The 25,974-nt window shown below is 38.3% G+C and overlaps 1 protein-coding gene across 1 annotated transcript; it reads right to left on the bottom strand.

The window, feature by feature from the left end:
* Positions 1 to 9,694: 9,694 nt before the first annotated feature.
* Positions 9,695 to 20,286, bottom strand: RAB27B (RAB27B, member RAS oncogene family; the record flags this gene model as incomplete). The annotated part of the gene is made up of 5 exons (XM_082668485.1): positions 20,119 to 20,286; positions 18,233 to 18,318; positions 13,544 to 13,647; positions 10,986 to 11,109; positions 9,695 to 9,884 (listed from the first exon to the last, which is right to left on the bottom strand). The coding sequence occupies exons 1-5, from the start codon at positions 20,269 to 20,271 to the stop codon at positions 9,695 to 9,697; spliced, it is 657 nt and encodes a 218-aa protein (XP_082524611.1). The 5' UTR covers positions 20,272 to 20,286.
* Positions 20,287 to 25,974: the final 5,688 nt, after the last annotated feature.

The following is a 25,974-nucleotide window of genomic DNA, read 5'->3' as shown; positions in this document are numbered from 1 at the left end:
TTAACAGCAAAAGTAATCTATTATGTTTTTATTCTAAATTTGAAAAAAATGGTAGCATTATAAAATTAAGAACACACAAACACTTTATCGAATTCTTTCATACTGCTTCACTTTGAAAATTCTTACCTGGCCTGAAATCTTCTGATCTGAAAATAATTATAGAATCTTTATCAATGTCAGAGTAGGGATCCAATCTATCAATAACTAAAAATTCTTTAAACAAATATCATAAATATTATGATTCCTTTCCTACATCTCTTCCTTCCTTCCTTCATATTGAAATATAACTCAACAATAAAAACCACAATATTACAACAATGGATAAATATCAAATTATTACACTTGAAAACATCCAGTAGAAAAACAGAGGATATACCATATTATTTTATGGGGACAGAGAGCAAATCAGTGTTTGGGGACAAGAGTAGAGGGAGAGAGTGTGAAGGAGTACAGGGAAACATTAGGAAGTAATAGCATGTTCAGTGTGTTGATAATGGTCATATTTTCGTGGGTATGTTTTATGACAAAAAATCAATAAATTGTACAATTTAAACATTTACTTCAATAAAGTAGTAAAAAAAAATTTAAGTTAACACTATGTTATTCTACAATCCACCCAGTTCATTTCTCACACTAGATTCATTCATTTCTTCTTTCACCAAATATTTATTGGGGCTCTCTATTTGCCAGGCGTTGTTCTAGATGCCAAGGCGACAGCAGTGGGGAGAGGGAAGAGGTGCATCTGGCAGGGAAGAAAGAAAAGGGGAAAATCTCTACCTTCATGGAAATATCTTCCAATGATGAGGAACAGATAAACTCAGGGAAGTGCTATGGACTCTGAAGAAAAGTGAAGCAGAACCTAGGGAAAGGGAGGTACCAGGGGTGAAAGGCTGTGGCGGCAATTTTTATCTGACCGATAATTGAAACTAAACTGTGTGTAGATTGGTCAGTTAAATAGGATACTGATTTTAAATAAGACCTTTCTCTTTGAAGGTAATATTTAAGCAAAGATAGGAAGAATGCTAGGGAAGTGATTGGAAGGGGATGTTTTTTGGTGGAAGAGGGGTCCAGGCAGAGGCAAGCACAAGTGCATGAGTCCCTAGGGGCAGGCAGGCCAGCTGTATTCCGGAATAGCCAGGAGGACATCAGCTGGACGGGCATGTAAAGAATAAGCCCCAGGGGGGCTTCCCTGGTGGCGCAGTGGTTGGGAGTCCGCCTGCCGATGCAGGGTATATGGGTTCGTGCCCCGGTCCGGGAAGATCCCACATACCGCGGAGCGGCTGGGAAGATCCCACATGCCGCGGAGCGGCGTCCGGAGCCTGTGCTCCGCTACGGGAGACGCCACAACAGTGAGAGGCCCACGTATCGCAAAAAAAAAAAAAAAAAAAAAAAAAAAAAAAGAATAAGCCCCAGGACTGTCTAAATTATTTTCCACGCAGCGTATTCCTTCACATTTCCATTGTATAAGCCATCCCTTTTATTTGTTTAGTAAGTTATCCTTCAAGGTCTTTTTTTGACTTCCTAGGGGTGGTAAGCTAATGATTTTCAGGAATCTGTGTCTCAATCCCCTCCTTTGCCCACGTTTCCCTGACATACAGAGCAAGCTCATGTTCTGTGGAAGGGGCAGTGAAGAGAAAACTGCCCTTAAAAGGTTCATTTGAGAAGTCTTGTTCTGACCTACCCTGTTGGCCTAGAGGACTCACGCAGAACTGCTCTTGGAAGTCAAGGGAGGAGAAGGGCTCCCGTGAGCCTGGGTAATATGGCTTCATAATCCAATGTGTTGACTAACATGATGCCAAGTTGCTCGTGAATGAACTCATGATGTAAGTTTCTCTAGGGAATCAAAGAGATTGAAATCTGCTGCTTTTTCTTTAAAACCTTTTGGTTAAAGGTTTAAAAAAGAGAGTTTTTTAAGAGAGTCTTTCTCTCAGAGACCTACAGAAATGGTCCAAAGTGATGATAATTTCAAAACTCTGATTCCTATCACAAAATTTTTCTATTACTTACGATACAGCCTCAGTCAAATTATAATTAGTGTGATGGCCTCCTAAACCATAATGCAAGTCCCCTAAATGAGTTTCTAACAGAAGAGCAATGCTCACACTCTTATTACAGCTATTCTTTCTCCACAAGTAGTAATCCATATTAGAAATGAAATTTTCCGGGCTTCCCTGGTGGCGCAGTGGTTGAGAGTCCGCCTGCCGATGCAGGGGACACGGGTTCGTGCCCTGGTCCGAGAGGATCCCACATGCCGCTGAGCGGCTGGGCCCGTGAGCCATGGCTGCTGAGCCTGCGCGTCCTGAGCCTGTGCTCCGCGACGGGAGAGGCCACAACAGTGAGAGGCCCACATACCGCAAACAAAAAAAAAAAAAGAAAGAAAGAAATGAAATTTTCCTTGGTGTAGAGAACTGTGATCATACAAATACCTTACATCCAGTTTTAAAAAGAGAAATCCTACCATTACAAGATGGCCTTATTTTTTCCTCAATAGGGGGCATGTTATGACTATTTTTACACCCTATAAACCATTAGGAAAAGCAAGTCTCTACTGACTTGTCTTGAATTATTTAAGATGAATCCAGGAGGCAAAAGATTCTGCCTGTGTGAAACAGCATTACTGCTACCATGGAGTAAAGTTGAGAGAATGGTGCCAAGGATTTATTTGCTTGCAGTGGGAGAGTTGTTTATCTTTAAATTAAAAACTCATCATTATCTTGGCAAAGCTTATCTAAGTAACATATGGAGGGAGAACAACTCTGGGAACAAGGCAGCCTTTGCAAATGAACATTTAAGAGGAAGCTGTATGGTTGTGGTCTTGAATTGGCCTTGAACATTGGTCCTGTCACCAGTCTGTAACTAAAGGAGATATTACCACTCGCCTCAGCATTTTATTATGGTGAAGAAATAGGTTATAATACATTGAGGTGTTGACATACCATGGAATACTGTAACGTGCTAACTGCTAACTTCATAAATGTATCATTTAAAATTATTAGAAAAGGTGCCTTGAAAATTCCAGCCTTTAAACAAATAATAAATTAGAAAGTTTCGAGAGATGGATAAAAACCACTTGGCCATTTTTTTCTTAGATTCCATATATATGTGTTAGCATACGGTATTTGTCTTTCTCTTTCTGACTTACTTCACTCTGTATGACAGACTCTGAAGAACCTAGGGGTAAGACAGGAATAAAGACACAGACCTACTAGAGAATGGACTTGAGGATACGGGGAGGGGGAAGGGTAAGCTGTGACAAAGTGAGAGAGAGGCATGGACATATATACACTACCAAACGTAAGGTAGATAGCTAGTGGGAAGCAGCCGCATAGCACAGGGAGATAAGCTCGGTGCTTTGTGACCGCCTGGAGGGGTGGGATAGGGAGGGTGGGAGGGAGGGAGATGCACGAGGGAAGAGATATGGGAACATATGTATATGTATAATTGATTCACTTCGTTATAAAGCAGAAACTAACACACCACTGTAAAGCAATTATACTCCAATAAAGATGTAAAAAAAGAAAAACCACTTGGCCAAATCCAAATCACTTCTTTCCTAGTTCCTGATGGATATCACTTTTAATGGGATACAATCCCCATACTGATACTGATTTAATGTTCCCCATTCACCATTCATTCAACTTCAGCACAGAAATAAGATTGCCTTGAATATACAAAATAATTGATAAAAATGCATTTTTATTTGAAAAGTGTGCAGAAACAATCACTGAATACAGTTCTCAACCATAGTTTTGAAACCCACACACCACAAAATCATTGGATGCTCTGATTTCTGAAGCTACTAGAACTTTGGTACAACAAAATCCTGACCTAACAGCGTCTGTCAGGCACCACAGTCTATTCAGGGTCACAGAGAATAAAAACTCCATGTTTAAGGTTTTAATTTACATTCATGGCACTAGACAGAACAGAGATCTGAGTAAATGACAGACAAAACAATCGAACGTGCTTAGCCTAAAACTGAGGATAATATCACTTAAATGTAGACCATTGGGGTACAGTGCAGCACTTCAGCATTATGCCAGAACGTTGTCTACTTTTAACACATTAAGTGGGATAACTTATTTTCCTCAAATAATTTCAGATACAGTCAGTATCTTTTATAAGGCTGTGGACACAGAAGCCCTATTTATACAAGGAGGATTTTGGCCAGATGGTAATATACTATCTAGAATGTAATTGGATTCCTTGAGAGAAATACAAGATGACCTACAAAATGAAACAGAACTCATATTTTTTCAATAACTTGAGATATATTAAACATTTTCAATCAAATACCATGACAGTAAGCCGACTACCCATTTCAAGTTTCCAATATCTCTGCTAAAATTAGTGTTTTGTCCCTGCTATAACACTTGTGAAAGTACGGTTGTGAAAGTATGACTGTGATATTTTATTATTCTTAGCTTGGGATAATAGTGTCAGTTTATGAAATGGAACATAATTTACAAACCAGTTTCTATATATGTTCTCCTTTGGGCCAGACATGAACCCTGTGAGGCATGTAGGATTTATAAGCCTACTTGGAGAAGCCATATTTAATGACATACCCATGGCCCCCAAATTGTTCTTTTTGGCCACTTTCCTTTCTATAATACTAGGCTTCCTCTCAAAGAACATTTGAAAAAAATAACCTGGAGAAGAGTAAGGATAAGCACATGTTATTACTTTGCTAGGGACAGATACTATTTTGATGTGCCGGCAGACATAAGGACAACAGCCATTGGTTAAATAAGGGATCCATTAGGTTAAGAACAGACATGCGGCTCCTACAGAACTTGCTAATGACTAAGTCGACTGAGGGATAATAGCCATGACTTCCACGACCAGTTGGAAAGAAAATGAACTCGGAAACAGATTTAAATAACTCAATTCAAAGACAATTTCTTTGTACTCTTTTTCTTCAAAAGAGAACACCTTTTTAAATAACCCCATTATTTTGGTACTCATGGTTTTTTATGTTCGCTTGTTATTCTCTCTAAATATGAATTTAGAAAATATCTCAATCATAGGCTGTTGGGAAAAAGAGCTCTGCAGAAAGGCATCTTTGTGATGCTACTTCTTAAAAAATTAAAGTGCAATTTATGAAAAAATTTGATTCAGAGAGACTAAATGTTTCTAATTTTCCCATATTTTGATGCCAATCATGAAATATTTAGTGTTTCAATATTTTTATTAGCTTAGTTCTAAGGGCATAAACCTCTAGTTGGTAGATAAAAATAATGGCTAAACATTTGCCATAGATCTGGTTACAAACAACTTTGTCAGTCTTTTTTTTCTTTCCTGCCTAAAAATCAACCTTGTAAGTATGGTCTTCTCCATGTTCCGCCATAGTTAGAAACTCTATTTAGACAACTTTAATCTCTAATCTCTATAGTTCTTGCTCAACAATGTCAATGTGGTTGAGTCTCTACCCAAGAACTCCAAGGCAATAAGTTTATAAAATTCCCTATTCAGCTAACAATGTTTTATTTTTATAAGTTCTACTTTATGAGACAAGTATCTTCATAGATTTATAAAGCATTGAGACAACACTCATCTCAGAGAACACTCTCTATCTACTTTCCATATTTAAGAGCTCAGCACTCTCCCCAGAAATAAACTTATACCACTTTGGTCAAAGATCAAGAAGAAAATACAGCTTTTGGTGAATTCTTAGACAAGCTTTTCAAACATAGACAGTATCTTGGAATCTTTAAAAACGATAAAGCTTTCCCTAAAATATTCAAATACACTAGACTCCTTTTAATGCTTTCAAGCTTGGGAGTAGAAGGTGAAAGACAACTTTTCTATCACTTTGGCTAATGTAGCTCCCAGATCTTCCTTTTAAAGAGTTATTAAGTATCTTAGAACACCAGAAACTTCAATATTATCTCTTTACAATTAGAATTTTAATCTCAAAAATTCTTTATGGACGAGGATTCTCCCTCAAATGTTTAGTTCCAGGTTATATGCTACATCTAGTTATACACTGTATCTCTTTACACATATTGCTTCTCCTTCTAACCGATGCACCCACTCCATTGGTGAGAATGTATATGAGCTTCATCAAATTTGTTGATTCCCAGTGGACGAAATTTACACTTTAAAGAATATTTCAGCTGTTAGTAAACTATCTTTTAATGTAGTGAGTCCTCCTCTATGGTCAAGTTTCTCTCTCTTATAAAGAAGACAAGAAACGCCTGATAAAAACTCTTGCCCCGTTCCTCCTATCTGTACAGATTGGCAGAGAATAACATACTAGAAGCATAACAAAGACACCCACTGATACATAGAATGTCCCATCTGGTTAAACACAACAGGTAAAATATTTACTTTAGAAAACGCTGGTTTCAAATTTGTTGCAGCGTGCTAGCTGATAATATGGAAATGACGGCAACTTGGCTGGAGTGGGACTGGCCGGAGTTCTGAAATTCTAATGTAGAGACCCACAAGTTCAATTCCCAGCATTTAGCATTTTTTTTTTCCTGCCAATTTGTGACTTGTTACCCTCATCACACCAAGACAAACATGTTCTCTCAATTATATTTGATACATTTTTCAAAGGACTTTTTTTTTTTTTTTTACATTAAAAGGTAACCTTGTACCTAATCACAGAGTCTCAAATAATGCCCACTCCCCAAAAAGTGACCAGGAGATGGTGGTAATAATCTCCAGATTTGAATAAGATTCTTATACCCTTTGCTGAAAACCTCAGAATACCTTTAGCTGCACTAGAGTCTCTGTGAGGCCTTCCTACAACATGGTATTATAGGAAATAAGCTATGGGGCTGGAGACAACTCTGGTCAAGGAGGTCTCCGAGGCACTGTGTTAGAGCAATGTAAACATTAAACCAGTGTAAACACTTCCAAAATGGTTTCTATATCAGAAAGGAACTTCATGTACATTTTAAATAATTCTCCAAAATATGATATGGTTAACTAAAGCATTTGGGACAAAATAAGTAATACATATTGCTGTGTATTAAAGGGTGTATGCAATTGTTTAAAAGCAGTCTGTATACTTCGTGACCCCAAGTCAATTTGAAATTGTAAAATGAATTATACAGAATAATTAATTCTGAAATAATGAAAGAGTAATGGTTACTAGAAATGGTTATATAAACTTCAGGGTCTTACATCAAACTTGACAGAGAAAACATTTTTTTTAGATTAAGTGTTTATTTATAAGTAGAATACTATTTTAAATTAATTTTCTTGTCTGTTTTAAATTTCATTCCTCTTGAGATTACCCAATAATTGTTATTTTTATAGGAATAGTTCTTTAATTATAAGCATCATCACCCTCTGCTTCACGCTATGGCTATCAAATAATGATCCTAAAATAGACCCTGAATAAAGGCTTGTTAAATAACTGACAGTGACAGAATCTTGGATAAGTAAATCAATCATGTAACTGGAAAATAAATAGAAACAAAAAGGCATATCAAAAATAAAATGCTTTTTGGATTTTAGAAAGGCTAAGTGTTTCCTGTTGTGGAAATGCAGGGGGCATCATAATTTGAATCCGAAGGAGAAATCGACCTAATGACTGAAAAGTTCACCAAATTTTGCCACACCAATGGTTACATTGTTTTTGCTCATATTCGTTTCAGAAGAAACATCTTTGATGATAGCTAATAGCTTTCTATCCTCCTGGCACAGGCACTGAGGTCATGAATAGCATCATAGAGAAAAGCATCCTGGGAGCGAATACCCACTCATGACTAACCTTAGAAGTTGGCATCGTGCTGCAGAAATCAGAGGACCTGGGCAGCTGACAGTGAGAACTTGTTAATCTGTTAAGGACTAACTCCATTAAAGCTTCCAAATTACCTGGATTCATGACATTTCAAGACATTTCAGGGTCTTGTAACTAGACAGTCCCTTGGGTCTGTGTTCCTAAAACTGATTGACACCCAGTGGAGGTTGGCAGATGGAGGTTAAAGGTGGGGGACTGGGATTTAGAGTTTCCTATGTTTGTAACTTAACAAAAAATATACAGAGAGTCTAGAAAAGTGAAGTTTAATCGGAAAATTTTTCTACAAAGAGGAACTATCCTGTAGAAAAATCATATATTCACAATAAAAAGAGAAAACCTAAAGTATGATGACTTTGTTATTGACAAAATTGACTGAAATACATAAATAATAGTAATAGGAGTGGCTTACGTTTACCAGAAACTAAATCAAAAGCCAATGTTTAGATGCAATAATAATAGGCCAATGGAAAATACCTTTGTGATCATTTTTAGAAAGAAAAGACAGCATTATGTGAAAAATAAAGCCATTAACAAAAGTTTTGCTTAGATAAGATACAGCTCCATCTCTGCCAGCCCCCCAATATAGTTCAAGCATAGGTGTTTTGCCTTAGGCAAAATAAAAACAGATGCTAAATACACTGTAATGTGGCATGATGTATCATCCATTTTTATGTGATAAATGACATGAAAATTCAGAGTGACCATAAAATCGATCCATCATTATTCTAAGTTGTTGATCTACAAAGTGACATCCCTCTATTTTTACAATTGATTCAAAGCCAGAGGTGGGTGTGGGTTGGAGGAGAGTAATGTGATTTAGAGTTTCCAGTACTTTGTAAATCAGAAAGAAATCTAGAATTAATAGTCACTTTTTATTTCATATCACCGACATATTTTATCTAAAAAAATTAAGGCTAAATCGTTTTTCTTGAGTGCATAAAGAGATAGTTAAGAAAGAGCAATCTTTAATTTCTCTTTGTGACTTTTCATCATGATTGCTAAGAAATATGAAACGTGAAGCTGAACACTACACCAATTTCTAAAATTTTGTTGGAAACGCAAACCTCTGGAGACTCTCTTAATCCCAACTGATAATGTCAGCTTCTAATTGGCTTGAGTGAAATTTGGCTAAGTATCTCTCCCAGACATCTGTAACAGATACATTTAATTTCAGTTGCCCAAATGCCACGTTCCCATACCTTCATTTTTCTCCCTGGGCATTTCTCTTGTCCTCTGTCATTCACAGTCCTATTCTTGTCTATCTGCCATTTATTAAGAATATACAAATGGCATTATTACGCAGTCTCCTACATTTTCTCAGAAGTCTGACATTCATCCTCTCGTAAGGTAGTCATTCTAGCACAGCTTATAGGATGTACATGGTAATGTCACTCTTAATGAACCACTTAGAATTCTTTTTTGTGTATATGCATTTTTAGCTAATGTTTCTCCCAATGCAAACCTATAAAAGTACAAGTCAGATTCTATATAAGTAGTAAATCCAACCATTTAAAAAAGTCATCTTTCTATGTTATCCCTTTAGAAGCTTATTCTTGTCCCCCATGTGACAAGGTACCTTTGGTTCTTCTGGTTTGAAAACTCCCTGATATTTCTTCTTGTGTACTCTCTTATATACTCATCTTCTTTATAAGGAAAACAAATGGAGCATCCACGATGGTATGATGACAATGGAAAATCTTTGATCTTGTTTGGATGGGCCTCAGGGACAACTGGTCAACTCTTTTGAACACTGTTGACTACTGTGACTTCTTAAAATAGATTTTCTGGCAGAAAAAGAAAGACATGCCATTATGCATGGTCTACTCAACAACAATTGTGTGGTTTGTCACTCTTTTTGGAAGTGATGCTTGTGTGGGGTTCTGGATGATCAGTTCATATGGTAGAGTTTAGCAGGCACACTTCTTTTTTTTTTTTTTAGCAGGCACACTTCTTCTCTGCTGGTTTGTCCCCATCCAGCTTCCCAGAACTACCACCATTGACAGTGTCGGGGACTTGCGTCTTCTCTACACACTGTTCCATTCGTTTCATTATTAAGTCCAGAAGGGTTTCCACAGCCTTTTCCACATTCTGGCCAGTCGCTGCACTTGTTTCAAAATATGGTATGCTAGCATGGAAGAGATGACAAATATTTTTGAGAGGAAGGAACCAGAAAAGATACAACAAGATGTGCCAATGAGTCACACATGCAACAACATGGCTGGCTGAGAGATTGTGAAATAATCACGATCTTGCTGGCTGAGTTGGAAAACATCCTTGTTTTTCCTCAGTGAGTGAAAGCTGGTGGGTTTCTTTTTAGTATGGGTGTAACAAGTTTTATGGGCAAGGAAACTGATACAGGAGGTAATCAGGGACTTGAAGCCAAAGCATCATCACTGATTCTTAAAAATTAAGAGGGTAAAAATGCCTAAACTAGTGAACAATACTACCATCAGAACTATTACTTCCCTCCAATCAATTATCTAGGGGTCTGATTTAGACTTCAAGCGGGCACTGTATAGGGTATTTATGTGAATACAGTCTATATTTATTTGGAATCCAAAGTTCCAGAAAGACATGTACATTTATAAAGCTCTCAAGGAGAATCCTTCAGCAAAAAATGGACAGATTTGGCAAAGATGCTTACATTTGGAAAAGAATGACAATTTCTGCCTTGGGAGTCAATTTACAATTACATGGAATATTTAAAAAATTTTAAAAGCTGCCATTTAAGCTCAGCTAGGATAATGATTGCAATATTATGTCTAGGTCAGGTATCACTCCTTAGAGTTTTGTAGTTATTGATTGAGAGGCAGTAGAGTACAGTGTTTGAAAAGCATGGACTCTGATTTCAGTCTGCCTGGGTTGAATTCTAGCTCTACTACTTACTATCTATGTGGCCTTCCATCAGTTACTCAATCCCTCTGTGTCTCAATTACTCATATATAAAGTGGGATAACTCTAGATTTCCTACATATGATTATGAGGGGTTAGATGAGTTAAAGCCTAGGAACAGTTGCTAGCACATAATAAGCATTCAGTAAATGTTAGCTGCTATTATTATGAAATAGTTCATTAAAAACATCACATATATTCCTCTGGAAGATCTTTTTCATTCATGCGACATTCCTGAATCAAAGGTATCCCTTCTAATATCAATCTTGTGAGCCTACCCCATTATAAGCAGCAGTGTGCGAGTTTAGAGGACATCTCCACATGACTGACTTACCTGTATTTGTCAGCCAGGTCCCGGGCTTGCCGTTCGTTGACTTCTCTCTGGTCTGACAGGTCCGCCTTGTTGCCAATTAATACTATATCTGGATTTTCACAATAAGCATTTGCTTGCAGTTGGCCTTGGAAAGAAAACAGATGGAACCAGCAAGTTAGTTATAAACAAGAGATGTCAAATGACTGCTCATACTTCAGAGTCCTAATCTAATTGTTCATCTGCAGCTTGGCTGCTTACACGTTACATTATATTAGCCAAGTTGCTTAACTCTTCCCAGCCACAGTTTCCTCATCTAGAAAATGGAGCTAATTCCTCACAGGTTGCAGGTTGTGAAGATTAATAAGAGTGTATATGAAGCGCTTGTATGAATACCTATCAGTGCTCCTCTCTATCTGGGGAAATGCCCTTTGAGATGAACATACTGTTTTTCATTCCATTTATTCTTCAAATATAAGTGGAGATAATGGAACGTGATCTTAAAGTACATAAGTTTGCTCTTTCCTTTAGGAGGCTGCTACATTTCCCTTTCCTGAAGTTCAAGGTGATGATCCATAAGAGCAGAACCTTTTTGAACCACCACAAATTCATGTAGAAACAATATTAAGACAGGTCACTTGTTTTTCTCTTTTCTCCAGGAGACACTGTTTAAAAGAGAAGGGGGGTGGGGGGAGGAGGAGGAGAGAAGAAGAAGGAGGAGAAGAAGAAGGAAGGGAGGGAGGGAGGAAGGAAGGAAACGATTAAAAAAACTTGTCAATCTATGTTTTCAGGGTTACGGGACTATTTTACGGTCTACCTCAAGGCAAGCTATTTGCAACCTTGCTGAGGTCAGAGAAAGAAGACAAATGCTTACTCTATAACACCAATTATTTGGATGTTAGAAATTAAAGCCTTATTAGGTACGGCAATTAATTATCCTAAATCCCAACTGTATCTTTCTGGAAATTTTAGTAATAAGGGAGCATCTCATCTACCTTGAAAAATGATGAACGAATCAGTCTCTGAAAGAACTGAATAATCTTATTATCTCCTTATCTCCCAAGAATCTAATAATAACACCAAAATTTGGATAAAGAAATGTAATAGCAAAAGAAAATGGAGACAGATCCTAGGATAAACACTCATTTGGAGAAGGAATTAAGTCAGAATTTGTTGGTATTTTTCCCCACTGTTAGTGAACTTACATTTAAAGCATTTATATATATTAATAATTATATATAACATGTAATAATAAGATATGTATATATTTGAGAATCTACACAGCCAGACACTCAGCCAGGTGATCTGGGATATCGCAATGGAACAAAGAGGACCAAGTCCGCACCTTTGTAGGGCTTACATTCTAGTGGTAGAAAGAACCCAAACCACCAGTAAACAAAGAAATAATATAATAAATATAATATAATATAATAAATATAGTATGTGTCAGGTGGTGGCAGTGACCAAATGAAATAGAAAGTGTATTGAGGGCATACAGAGTGGTGAAGAGCACTGTTTTAGATGGGGCTGTCAGGGAAAGCCTCTCCCAAGAGATAAATAAGGTTTGAACGAGAACCTGAAGGAGATGAAAGAACTAACACACGCTATAAATCGGAAAAGAGAAATCAATGCAGAGGCGAACAGAAATCAAAGTCCCCAAGGCAGGACTGTGCTTCTCAGGGGAGAGACCTTTAGCTGGAGGCCAGTGAGCTGGGGCAGAGTAAAAGTGAATTAAAGAGGCATTCCAAGTGAGATGGGAGATCCCCAAAGGACTTCGAGCAGAGGAATAATATGATCTAGTCTTTTAAAAAATATCACTCTGGCCACAGACAGCCCTGACAAATCTAGAAATGACAAGTAGCACCAGCCCCATGCGACTGCTGGTACGTCCCACTAGGATCAAAACTGGTATTTGTAATTTAAAACATGCAAATGAAATATTGTCTTTAGTGCTACATCAGTTAAAAAAATAAAGGAAAAATCAAATACCACGCTTCTGTGCTGACATATCAATCTGGCTTTAATAACTGATTAGGCTACTTTGAAACTTTATATTATGTTTAAATTGCCATGAAGGCTGGAGATTTTTCTGTACCAGTCTTCCTCTCATTTGAACACTTTTCTAAAAAGAAGTAAAATTTCAACGTGAGCTTGTTGACTGACACGCTACCGTATTTTCACGTGGCTGCTCTGCTCTGAAACAATTTCTCACCTAATTAACCCAGTTGCCCCCTCAGAAAACGCTGCTGTTTTTCTGTGTCCCCACCAGGCTAGATGGAGTAGATGTGACCACTCATTTAGTTTTAAGAAGTCCTTCAAGACTTACTGGATACGTGGAATTAATGGCCTGTCAATTGCAACAATAAAGTCCTTACGTATAGGTGGTGATTCTTCTAAGGCGTCAAAGGAAAACACAATTTTAAGCCACTTTGGATGAGCCACGTAAAAGCCACCGCTTTGAAGGTGACACAGGAAACACTAAACCTGTGACTTTTTAGAGTTAATCTGTGGTCCCCAATCTGGTTTCATCTTGTGAGGCAGAGAAGCAACGTGGCCAACGGAAGTTACTCAGTCCCACTTACTCATCCAGTTTCTGACATTTAAGAAGCTCTGTTGACTGGTGAGGTCAAACATTAATAAGAAACCCATGGCGTCTCTGAAAAACGCAGTGGTGAGGCTCCGGAATCTGCCAAAAAAGCACAGTAGATAGTTCTGGAAGTCAGTCCACATGCAAATTCTGATGACAATACAAACAACACTATTTCCCTTTCAGATATGAACTCCCCATGGCATCCCTCGGGATTATTCTGCCGAATGGGCAGAAAGACTGCTGAAGGGTCGGGGAGAACACCTGGTTGTGGATTTGTTTAAGATCGCGTCCCGGCTTTATGTTCCATAGCAGGTATGCGGCAAGAGTTTGTAAACTTCAACCACACGCTCGCTTACACAGCCCCTTGGAATCTTTCTCTCATTGGCTCATGGGCGTCTCGTGGCCCACAATTAAACTAGAAGCCACTTTAGAGTTGGGACTTTAACTTATACTTTTCAAATTTCTTGTCTGTGCCCAGAAGGAAGCTTGGCACATGGTAGCCTGAAAATGAATCCCTGTGATTACATGCAGAAAATCACAACTTGTTAGCAGCTGGAGCTAGGGTTCTTTTGTAAGGAAGAACATTGGTGAGAAAACTCTTTTATAAGCACTCCTTAGGGATAAAACTGAGCTTTAGGCTGGCATGCATGTCTCTTAAGGAGAAGGACGACAGTGAAGAAAGGAAAAAGAGGATGTTGATTAGGGGAACGAGGGAAGGGCAGAGAGACTTCGTAGCTGAGGAGAGAAAGCAAGAAGTCTCATCTCTAATGGAGGATTCTGAAGAATGCACTCCTTCATGTGCGATGACTTTCCCTTGTTCCAACCCCTTCTACCCCAACATCCTCAGGGAAGTTGAAGATGCTTTGAGATCCACTTCAATGTCAGCAATGGGCAAAACAAGAGATCACACGTAAGGTCCAGAGAAGGTTTGGGTTATACTGATAAAGAAGTGAATCTGGCAATTGATTTTTAGAAAGGCACATGACTTTGAAACAGAGAAGCGTATCACTTCCTATCCTAAATGTCCTCCTAATTTTGGATCTCCTATTTTGGCCTATTTGTAGATTCTTGGGTTTCCTCTGGGTTCTATTCTTGACCCCTTCTTCCTCTACATATATTCACTGGTTAATCTCATTCACTTCCCTGGCTCTATTATCACCTATATGTTGAACCCCAAATTTATAGGTCTAGATTTTTCCTGCCCTCCGCACCATATGCCCAATTACTTGTTTGATATTTCCACTTGGAGGAAACTAAGGTACCCTCAACTTCATGTGTTTAAAACCAAACTGGCCCCTCCTCCTGATTTTCTGTCAATGACATCACCATCCTCCTTGGTCACCACAGCCTTTCTACCTCACCTGCTATATACAAGCAATCAACAAATATCTCCTGACTCTCTCATTTCTGTCCACGTACCCTGCCACTATTCTAGTTTTGGACCCATTATCTTCCACCTGGATAATTTCAACAGCCTTCTCAACAGTCTTCCTGTCTCCAGTGTCGTATGGGATCCTTCCCTTCCCTGATTTCTTCCCACTGATTATATAAATCCTCTGCTAAAAACATTTAAATGATGGTACTTTGCTTAAGATAATGACTGAACTTTTCAACAATCCGTCAAGGCTCTGCATGAACTAACCCTTGCTCATCTATCCAGCTTCATCTGTTGACTACCCACAGGCAAGCTGATCTTCTTTTGGTTCTTAGAAAGTTCACTCTCTCCCCTGGGCTTTCACACACGCTGTTATTCCTGTGGGTAGCCTCACCTTCATGCTTCCTTTACCTTCTATCCTTTTAGCCTGGATAAGATTCACTCATACATTGTGTATGAGTATGTATATTTACATATAACAGTATCACCTCCCCACGCTGACTTCCCAACACCCTCATGTAGCTTATGGGCTCCTCTTGGTGCACCTGACAACCACTCTTCGTTTTCCTGTTAGTGCCCTAAAGCTATTATTGCAGTTGTTTATTTGTCCAAATTCTACCCCGGTAGCTCCAAGAAAAACGGAGCTGTGTTTCTAACTTGCTATCCATTGCGTTTCTATGGCCCTGAGCACATTTTTGGCTCGCTAAATGCCTGTCAAATATAGATAAAGAAATAAAGAAAGAAAATAGCAAAGGATATAAATTATTAAAGTGTTAAATGACTTCAATAGAGAACAATACTTTCAATACCAAAGCAGGGAGAAGAGATTTTTTTTTTTTTTTTTTTTGCGGTACGCGGGCCTCTCACTGTTGTGGCCTCTCCCATTGCGGAGCACAGGCTCCGGACGCGCAGGCTCAGCAGCCATGGCTCACGGGCCCAGCCGCTCCGCAGCATGTGGGATCTTCCCGGACCGGGGCATGAACCCGTGTCCCCTGCATCGGCAGGCGGACTCTCAACCACTGCGCCACCAGGGAAGCCCAGAAGAGATATTTTAATGACTTTTTATTTCCAAAATAAGATTCCTTTGGTAGGACATACTCATCATGATTATGAAATACCAAAAGTTTTACTCAGTTTTCTTCCTGTGGATTTGTTCCTACCAGTCACTAGAAGCTCGGAGATTACAGGGCTTTTATTGAAGGGTTCTTTCTCTGTCTTTGGGAACTAGCTGTACTCCCAAAACTGCCTCCTGCTCCAACCACAAGAGTGTGGCTAACTCAGCCACAATAGTCTCCTCTCTGTCCTCTCCTTAAGAGTGTGTGTGTGTGTGTTTGTGTCTCATTTGAGGATAAGACTGTGCCTTATCCCCCTCTCATTGCCCACAGCACATGACAGTTACTTTAAAACATACTTGCTCGATAAGATCTCATTGGAGCAAACACTTCTGCATCCACAGCAACATGGGTAAAATACTCTTGCTCTGGACCAGCTTCATACCCTGGACCACTCAGCCCAGTACCCTTGTTAACCCCCTTACTTTCCAGGGTTTACTCCAGGGGAAAGCTTATTGATTTCTATCTTCACTCACCAACCTCATTGTGGCCCCAGGGTGGGGAAAGCTAGGACCCCATGAGAAAACAGATCCTAGGGCGCATTATAGCTCCTTCTCCCTCACTGAGAACTAAGTCTGTGCCCTGCATCCTTTAGGTTTACATAAGGGGTATGATTTTTGTCCTCCTTCCCATAATGTGCCTTTTATCAATAATCATTATCTTAAATGGCTTATACTGCCAGCCGTCCTCAGGCACAGGGTTGAGGTGTGAGGCATTGTTCATCCTGCTGCTTAGCTGCACCTTTTGTATACAGAATGCAAAATTCTCAAGGAATGAATAACCTTGATGTACTAAGACTGTCCTTAGTATTTCCTATTTCACTCCTGGAGCAGCTGTCTTAAGGGGACAGATGAGAGAAGCCTGCCATCACGCTAGGCTGACATATCGTGTGCGAAGACATATGGGAACCACATTTTCTCATATTCCTTCTTCAAAAATGAATTAAATCGGTCTATAAAACATACATCTTTGTGACAACAAAACTGACATATGAACAGAGATTCTTGTAAGGAATGACTTCAGAAGAACCAGCCGTGTTGAAGGATGTGTGTAAATGGAATTCACAGTCAAAAAAGCTCACAGAGAGGGCCCAGCACCTCTCCTGGCGTTTACACTCACTGAAAGCGAGAATGTTTTGGATTCATTTCAAAGACTGAAGTGTTTACCAGCATAAACATTGTAAGACATGTGATGTAGAATTGGGAGGTATGTGCCTTCTAAATGTCTTCTCTGACAATCTATTGCCAATTTTTGTTTAATCTAATATTGAAAAGCTTCACTAGCTTGGGGTCTTTTGCACTCCGGAAGTTTGAATCTCAAAGAAATATATTTTCATCAAATAATGGCATAGCACCTCCAGCTCTAAACAATCCACACTACTGTCTACTGAGTGTCTCTTGACTTGGACGTTGTACCAGAGACGAGGCTGAAAAACCAAGTATGGCCTCTGTCCTTATAAAGCTCACAATTGTGTTGGGGTGAGAAGGTCACAAGTGAATCAGAGACCAGCAGTTACAGATAAAAATAAAAGATTCACCTTACTGCAAGGTGGTATATAATTAATTGAGTAATTTAAGGGATGGAAGAATAGATGTAGGAGTTCAAGAAAGAGGGAGTTTGTTTCACTTGGGGTGTTCAGAAGAGCCCCGGCAAGCAGGTGTAACGTGAGCCAGGCCTGGTGAAAGGAGAGGCTCAGGGAAGGTGGAAAGGGAGTAAAACATTCCAGCTGGAGGTTGATGGTGAGACCAAAATCTCAGAGAGTTAAGCCAGTCAAACGGCACAGGGTGAGAGTCTGTGTGTAAGGGCAGAAAGAGATGAGAAAGATATTAACACCCTTTTCTTCAACTCCCTCTTCAAGTAGTACTTGTAACAATGTCAATTTCCCACCTCAATTTAATTAAATTCTGGAGAAGTTTTTTTCTTTTTTCCCCTATTACAAAGTACAAGGACAATGCATAAGAATTTTCACAGAGATTTCTGAAAATCTGATTTTTGAAATCTGTACCAAATACACAGTGCTATTATGGTCGATGAACTACAAATAATTTATTTTTATTTTTTGATACAAATGTTTATTTTGAAACCAGAAGGAGAGTTGCATATCTTTACAAGTCCACATACCACATACAGCATTCACATTAAAATAAGTTTTCCTAAGATATTTGTAGCTAGAAACAAAGTAATTCACTGTTACCTCTCTTGTCCTGCTGTGTCCCAAAGCTGAAGATGTACCTTAACTGCTTTCCCTGTTGACCCATTTGGTCCCTGTGTGTTATAAACCTGAAAAATACAAATGTCATCAGTTGATACTGCTTTGGATTATGTCAGCATTCAAATTCTCTGGGTTCACTCAGCATATTTTTTCTTCATTACTATAATCAAAGTTCATAGTGCAAAATAAATATTTGCTCTGTTTTGTTTCCCCAGAAGTATCACATATACTCTCACTTTTAAATGTCAAGTATAAGTATGGTTTTCAAAACAATTTAGGCATCCTGCAAACTTAAATTAGACACCTTCTGTCATTTCCTCATGGAGGCAGCAAACATTAGATTTAGGACCCAACTTCTACGTTCAAATATAGACTCTTCATTTAACTTCATAGAATCTTATTTTCCTTTAGCAAATTTAGACCCATCATTTCCTCCTACTTTACAGAGTTACTGCTAACTTGAATGAAATAGCAGATGTGAAGGCATTTTTAAAACAGTAAAATGCTTTACAAATACCTGAATATCCTCTACTGTGAACTGGACTTTCAAAATGAAAAACACATGGAATTTCTCAATAAGTTTACACAGGATATTTCAAGTCTTTCCTTACTAGTCGTTCCTTCAAAGGCTCTTTTTAGAAAAGTTTAAATTTTTTAAATGATGGCATTTTGACTTCTTATTTAAACAAAGCATAGAAATTTTAATATTTATCCAGTTCTTTTACTTATGGCTTAGTGAAGATGTTTTAAAGGAAAAACTTTGCAAAGATTTATACCTAGATTGGGGTTGAGGGTGGGGAATTGGGAGGGGAGAAGGCACAGAAAAACCCTGGAAGGGTTGGGAGCAAGTTTGCTAAGACTATAGTACTGGACTTTCAGATAAGGTACAGGACATTATAAGGAACCATGATTTAACTTCTCAACATCATTTTCTTTGTTTGTTGTTTTGGATTTGTGATATCAACTGGAAGCTGCCGCCATCTTGGCAATCAAGAATACCTTGGGTGGCAGTAAATCTGGCTAAGCTTCTGTGCCTATGTTACACGTCTCACATGTCACAATATCCTTGTCATTAGCGTCTAGCATAGGAGAAGGAAGTGGTTGTGATTCTCACTTAAAATCCCTTATCTTGAAAAATAGCAAGGATTGGTCTCACATTCTGTTCATAAGAAGCTAGTGATTGATGGCTGAGTCTACACATAAATAAAAATGCAGCAAGAACTCACAAAGCTCATGTTCCAGCTATTTGCCAATCATTCTTTTAACTTTTTTTGTAAGCATAGGGAAATGAACACTTGTTTTTATTGAGGAACTCAGATAAAGAGTTAATGATTTTAGATACTAATTCATGTTTTGAAAGTTTCCTTAAGAATTCATAGAAAACACACTATGCAAACCCATAAATGATTTTAGTTGCCCTGTGTACTTCTGGAGGCAAGTGATAGTGCCACTCAATTTTTTCTAAGCAACATGTTATTTATAATTGAGACAGTAAAAAATAATATTTAAATTGGATTAAAGTGACAGGTTATGAATTTCATGTGATAAAAGACGGTCACCTTGCAATGCAATAAACATAGCTTCTTAATCCTTATCTTTTTTTTTTTTTTTTTTTTGTGGTACGTGGGCCTCTCACTGTTGTGGCCTCTCCCGTTGTGGAGCACAGGCTCCGGACGCGCAGGCTCAGTGGCCATGGCTCATGGGCCCAGCCGCTCCGCGGCATGTGGGATCCTCCCAGACCGGGGCACAAACCCATGTCCCCTGCATCGGCAGGCGGACTCTCAACCACTGCGCCACCAAGGAAGCCCTTAATCCTTATCTTATATAGTAGGATCAGCAACCAGTTAACAGTATGGTTAAAAACTCACCACACGTTTTTCCCGAAAGTCTATCCCTACTGTCGTGATGAACTTGGGATTGAATTTATTGTCTGTGTAGCGATAAAGAAATGTCGTCTTCCCCACCCCCGAATCTCCAAGGGCCAGGAGTTTGATCAGATAATCATAGTCCCCATCGGTCATAGTGATGGTCTTGGTGGGCCTGTGTAGGAGGAAAAATAAGTACTTATGATTAAAATTGGTTTTCCTTTGCCTTCCTGCAAAGCAACGTAAATTTAGCTTTCAAGGGTAAAAAATTGGAATGCCTCTATTCTGTGACTCAGTGAGTTAACTAGTTCAGAGCAGCTTCAGGAGTAAGGACTCTTCTATGATTTCACTTAGTACCTATCTTTTTATACCATGTCAGGTAATATGGAACAAAAAGCTATGTGATACCCACCATGGCTATTGCCACAGCAATAGTAGAACTTAAAGAGTTATAGCTTTTTTTTTTTTTTTTTAAGCCAGTGTCTCTTGGAATCAGGAGTGTGGTGCTAGGAAAGAGAGTCACAGGGAATAGAAAAAACTGTCCAAGATGATGCAGGTGTGCTAGAGGGAGACTGAAATTATATATGAGTAATGGAAGAGAAAAACCTAGGGGGATATTCTGCATGTAATCCTGCAGGATGACCTTTCTATTATATGCATACAAAATATTCCTTTTTAATTTAAAAAATTTCACAGCTGAAATGACAACCTTTAAAAACACTGATTTGAAATCATTTCAAAAGCAATGTTTTAAAATCTTACGTTCTGAAATACTGAACCCTCTGTTCTCCAACAGCAAATATGCTGTATTTGGCAAATCTGCCGAATATTTTCTAGGCCTTGAAAAAAGGGAAGAGCTATTCAGAGGCATAACTATGGTAATTCTACTAACATTTCTCCTGAAGGAACATCACTTGCCATTTCACCCACTGCCCTAACCTCTCCTGCCTTGGTTTTAATTTCTTCTGTTGTTACAACGGCTATGGGTGATGCCAAGGGCCAATGCCAAAAACAGTGATGACATGAAAACTACCACCACATACCTTTGAATTACACCATCACCCACTAAATACTTGATGTACTTTCCACTCTTGAGGTTAGCAAAATGATTTGCCATTTGGTACAACTTTCTGATTTGTGGGTTATACAGATGGATAGAGGAAGGCTTATGAAGACATCCCTAGAATAGAAACATTTCTCTCCTATTAGGTAAGAAGGAGGAATATTTCCTCACCTCTACAATCCAGAAAACACTGTACTCTTCAGGAGTTCTGAGGTGATCAAGATTAAATGTCAACAACAGGCTGCTCCATGGACATATCTGAAAACTGCTACATAATTCGAATCATTTTTCTACATGTAAGAAAATGATGCACATATTCATCAATTTAAACAAAACTTTATTTTTTACATTGTCATTTTGGTACAGGGTCAAAACTAAAAGGTTCCATGTCTTTGGATAAATAATGACGAAGATGATGATTAGGTAGTTAGCCAGCCAGTATTATTACATCATTTGGAAGATTTACAATGTTTTTACATTAGAATTTTCTAAAATTTGAACCCTATTGATGCTAAATCCTCCTAAATGTATTATGGTTGATGGATGTATATTTCTTTAATTAATGAATGGTTTTTGAGGTCAGGTGTTTTGAGAGCTGCCAATATATATTTTTGCACTAAAGTTTTCCTCTCCTATAACATCCTTTCTTCACTGAGTAGGGCTCTCAGGGTAGATGTTTGCTGACTGTGAATGTACTCTTTTTCTTTTTTAAGATCTATACGAAGTATAACCATTGCTCAGGAAGAGGTGTATAGCAACCATCGACAACCAGCCTTCCTTAATGCAGGGATACAGATATCTCCACTACTGATGTGAAATTCTTAGAAAATGTCTGCATTGATCAACCCCCTGGCAGTGAGTAGTTCTGCGTTTGGGTTGGTGCCAAATATCTTACCAGGACTTTTTGGTTGAAGATGTTGCTGTTTCTAGTCTTTGAGCCAAATGGGTTGCTAGAGTAGATTGCTGTCAAAGTTGTAAGGTTTCCCCCATCTAAGGTCTATCATCACCACCATCACTCTACCTTAGTCTCTCTTTCCCTTCCAAACTTGCTCATGTGAAACTCCTCTGAAGGGTGATAAAGTCTGTTATTTCACCAGTAAAATCGGATAAAACTGTTAATTCTCTTGTGAAAAAAACAGCTGAAATTTAAATATTCTAAGATAGTTAAGTAATTAAAGCAAAATTCGTCCCTGGACACAATCCTTGATAATCAGAGGGAAGAAACTGAAGCTACTGGTTACCTAAATACACGATAAAGTCGGAGGATATTGTGGTTTCCTGGAAACATGAATAGAATCAAGAAGATACATCAGCACATTTTAAAACTTTGCTTACAGTTAACTATGCTTTTTGCAATATTTTTGGTGACAGTGTCACAAAAGGCTAAGTCTTGAGCAAATCTAGTTAAATACCTCCAATATACAGTATCAGGCCCAAAGATGAAGATTCCAAAAATGTAATCCATAATCTACTTTCTGTCAAGGCACGCATACCCCGAATAAGGATGAAAGAAAATACAACATAATTTTATAAGCTGGAACATGATTAGTTGATAAATGAGTCAAATCGTTGTGCTTTCAGTTCAAACAAAACAATAATCTTCATGGACTGCAATGGTCAGAGCAGATTTTGTAGAGGAAGATGAACTTGCATTTAACCTTATAGCATAGGGAGGAATTAGGTACGAGAGGAGATTCAGGACCATCGCGTGGGAGATGAATTGTCACTTACAGAATGAGACTATCACTACTTGCCAACTACATGCCCTACCATGTATTTCTGACCTGTAGCCATTCTGCAGTCCATAAACTGCCTGGGGTTGCCTCCCAATCAGGCTCTAATCCAGAGTCAACAATCCTGGCTAACGCAGATCAATTCTACTGCAGCCCACACAGGGTCTTTTCTTTAACTGAAAGATGGTGGAGATTTTGTGGCATTGAACATAAATTCCACCTGAAATGAATGCAAGCTTGGCACTGTGGAAACCATTTATTTAGTGTCTTCAATAGACTATTTAAAGAAATTGACATATTAAGCTGGGTATGAGATAGTTTGCCTCCAAGTTTCTTTTAAAAATGAATTATTTTATATATACAATTCTTTTGCATTTAGTTTGTAATTTTTAAAGAAATTTCTTTTGTATTTAGCTTCGTTCCTCTTTTATTACTATGTGATTTTCTGAGTCTTAAAATCATGTGACCTCAGTAGTCTATCCTTGGCACAGCAAATATACCACCACAAAGAAAAATAAAAGCCTTGGTAAAAAAGGCTGTTTTCTAAGAACTGGGCTAAAAGAAAAGATCTGGTAAGGATCAAAAAGCTGACAAGTTTAGCAGTATTGTTTATTCCCACGCAATGATTGATGGGATTGTTAGTTCTTGGTTCTATGAATCTAAAAGGGAAGAAAAAGCCAGAGGATTGCCATGTTTCAGGAAATGCGTCTGACCCTCTGCCATTATCACTGTGTCACAAACTATACCACAAGAGCCAGAAGGTCTTTTAGATACAGAAACCACAGCATCGACCTCAGAGCCTATCGTGGGAAGGTAAGAGGCTGGAAAGAGTAGGGAAAAGAATTCACAATGCCCATGAGGCTCTGTTTAATGAAGAATCTTAAAGGTAGAAGGAAATCTAAGTAATCATGTGGTCTAGCCCTTAGTTTACAGATGAGAAATCACGTGCAGGGAAGTTACCTAATTTATGGGGTGACATTTCTAATAGAGGAAACCGCAAGACTGGTGTTCATTACGATTTGAAATGGAAACTGGGTTAGATAGGTAGAAATTAGAAATATATTCATTCTATGAGGGAAGGGAATTTTCTCTGGGAACATGATTTTCATAGTTAGAATATCTCAAATGAGGTTGCCCATACTGTCTCTCTTTTTTTTACCCTGCTTTGTTTCATTCTTGTTCAACATAAATTCCATTAGCTCAGGAATTTAATTTCCTTGTCCACTGCTGGATCCACAGAGCCCAGTATAGTGGCTGGCATACAGGAGGAGCTCAATACATATGTGTTAGTGTATATTTAATATTTAAGATTCTCAGAGCCATGCAAATGTCATGATTAATGAAATGTGTCTTTGGGCAGTTGGTGGAAGTGGAGTCTCTCCAAGTTCAGAGCTTGGATTCTCCTTCCTTCCTCATCTGTAAAGTGAATGTTTAGATTAAATAATGACCTTGGTACTTTCCAGGTCTGGCTTCCTGAGCTCATTTTTCTATTTTAAGTTGCACAAGAGTATAAAAACTTCCTCAAAGTAGAATATTTATATCTTCAGAAGAGCAATTTCAAATAACCTGGGAAAAGAGAAAGTACAGAGGGACTATAATTTTTGAAAGTGAGATTTGTGCTGGCAGACAGCATATTAACTTGTCAGTTGAATAGGTCAGAGCTCAGAGAACTGGGCTCCCCTATGAAAGCATCCATTTGTCCATCTAACACTCATTGGCACCTTCTGTTTTGCATGATATTTTGCATGGCTCTGAGGATACACTCCGATTTGTCTAGTGGGGAGCTTAACAAATGCTACAGATATGTGTGGACGACTACTACCCAGATGGACTAACCCATGCAAACTTTGCTAGTTCTCCAAGTAACAATCTTAAGGATGCCATGACAAGTTATGACCTTGTGACGTGAACTTATTAAATTCATAAAACCATTCTTAAGGTACTTCAGAAAGCTTAAAATAGTAGACAAATAAAATATCACGGATACTACGTTGCATTCAGTGTAGATGGTTTCCATAAAATAAAACTATCAAGCATAAAATGGACAGATGTTTACTATTTCCTCATTTATCTTTATTTGATTGGTTTGTGTTGGGCTCCAGTAAGAGCATTTGGGGTCTGGGATTCTCACAGCAAGCACTTCATTATCTGAACGATAGCCTAAAGGTGGTTCTCATTAACTGACCTTGAAATACGGCTTCCTACCACCACATTCATGTCCAGGAGGTTACAGTTAAATTATGGACGGCTGAAGTACTCTAGGGGCCTGTAGCCTGTGCATCAGAACAGAAGGCATTTTCTGGAAGGAGGGAAGTTGTGGGGGAGGGTGTAAATTAAAAAATAAAAAAAAAAACCTCTTCAGTGTATTCCATAGCGTTTTGTTCGGTTAGCAAAGTTTATCAAAGGTAATTTTTATTTCGATACTTCCTAAATGCTATTTAGAATTAATGGATGTGAGCCTATATGGAACATTCAAACTAAACTGCAAATATAAATCAACATCAACTGAACTGAACTTTTATTTGTTGACAGTGGTCAATGTGTCTACTGGAGCAATCAAATCTATTTTTAAATGTGTTCATTTTGTTTCAATTTATGGTCAAGGGATATAATATAATAGAGACAGACTAAGAATTCACTGAGCTTACTCACCCCGAAAATAAAGGGTAAAAATTCCAACACAAGTCAGCTTTAAATTGGTTTTTCTCCATTGATATATCATTATTCTCACATAATAAGTGCACTTCTAAGCCAATGTATAATTTTATTTCTCTAAAATTCTTTTTTCTATAAGGTAAAAATTTCCCTTTAGCTTAATTTTGTGGTATCCTTTGAAACTGTATGAATTTTCCCCTTTTTCCCTTTACTTTTTATTATGAGCACTTTCAAACATATACAAAATTTGAGGGAATAGTAGTGTACACCCATATACTGATGGCCCAGCTTCTAAACTACCAATACATGGCCATCTTTGTTTCATGTATCCAAAACTCTCCCTTTACCAGATTATTTTGAAGCAAATACCAGGCATCATAACATTTTTTTCATGAATAATTCAATATA

This window comes from Grampus griseus (assembly GCF_964374135.1).
Source record: "Grampus griseus genome assembly, chromosome: 12".
NCBI lineage: Eukaryota > Metazoa > Chordata > Mammalia > Artiodactyla > Delphinidae > Grampus > Grampus griseus.
Note: the sequence above shows the minus strand (reverse complement) of the source record. Positions and strands in the feature narration are given on the sequence as shown.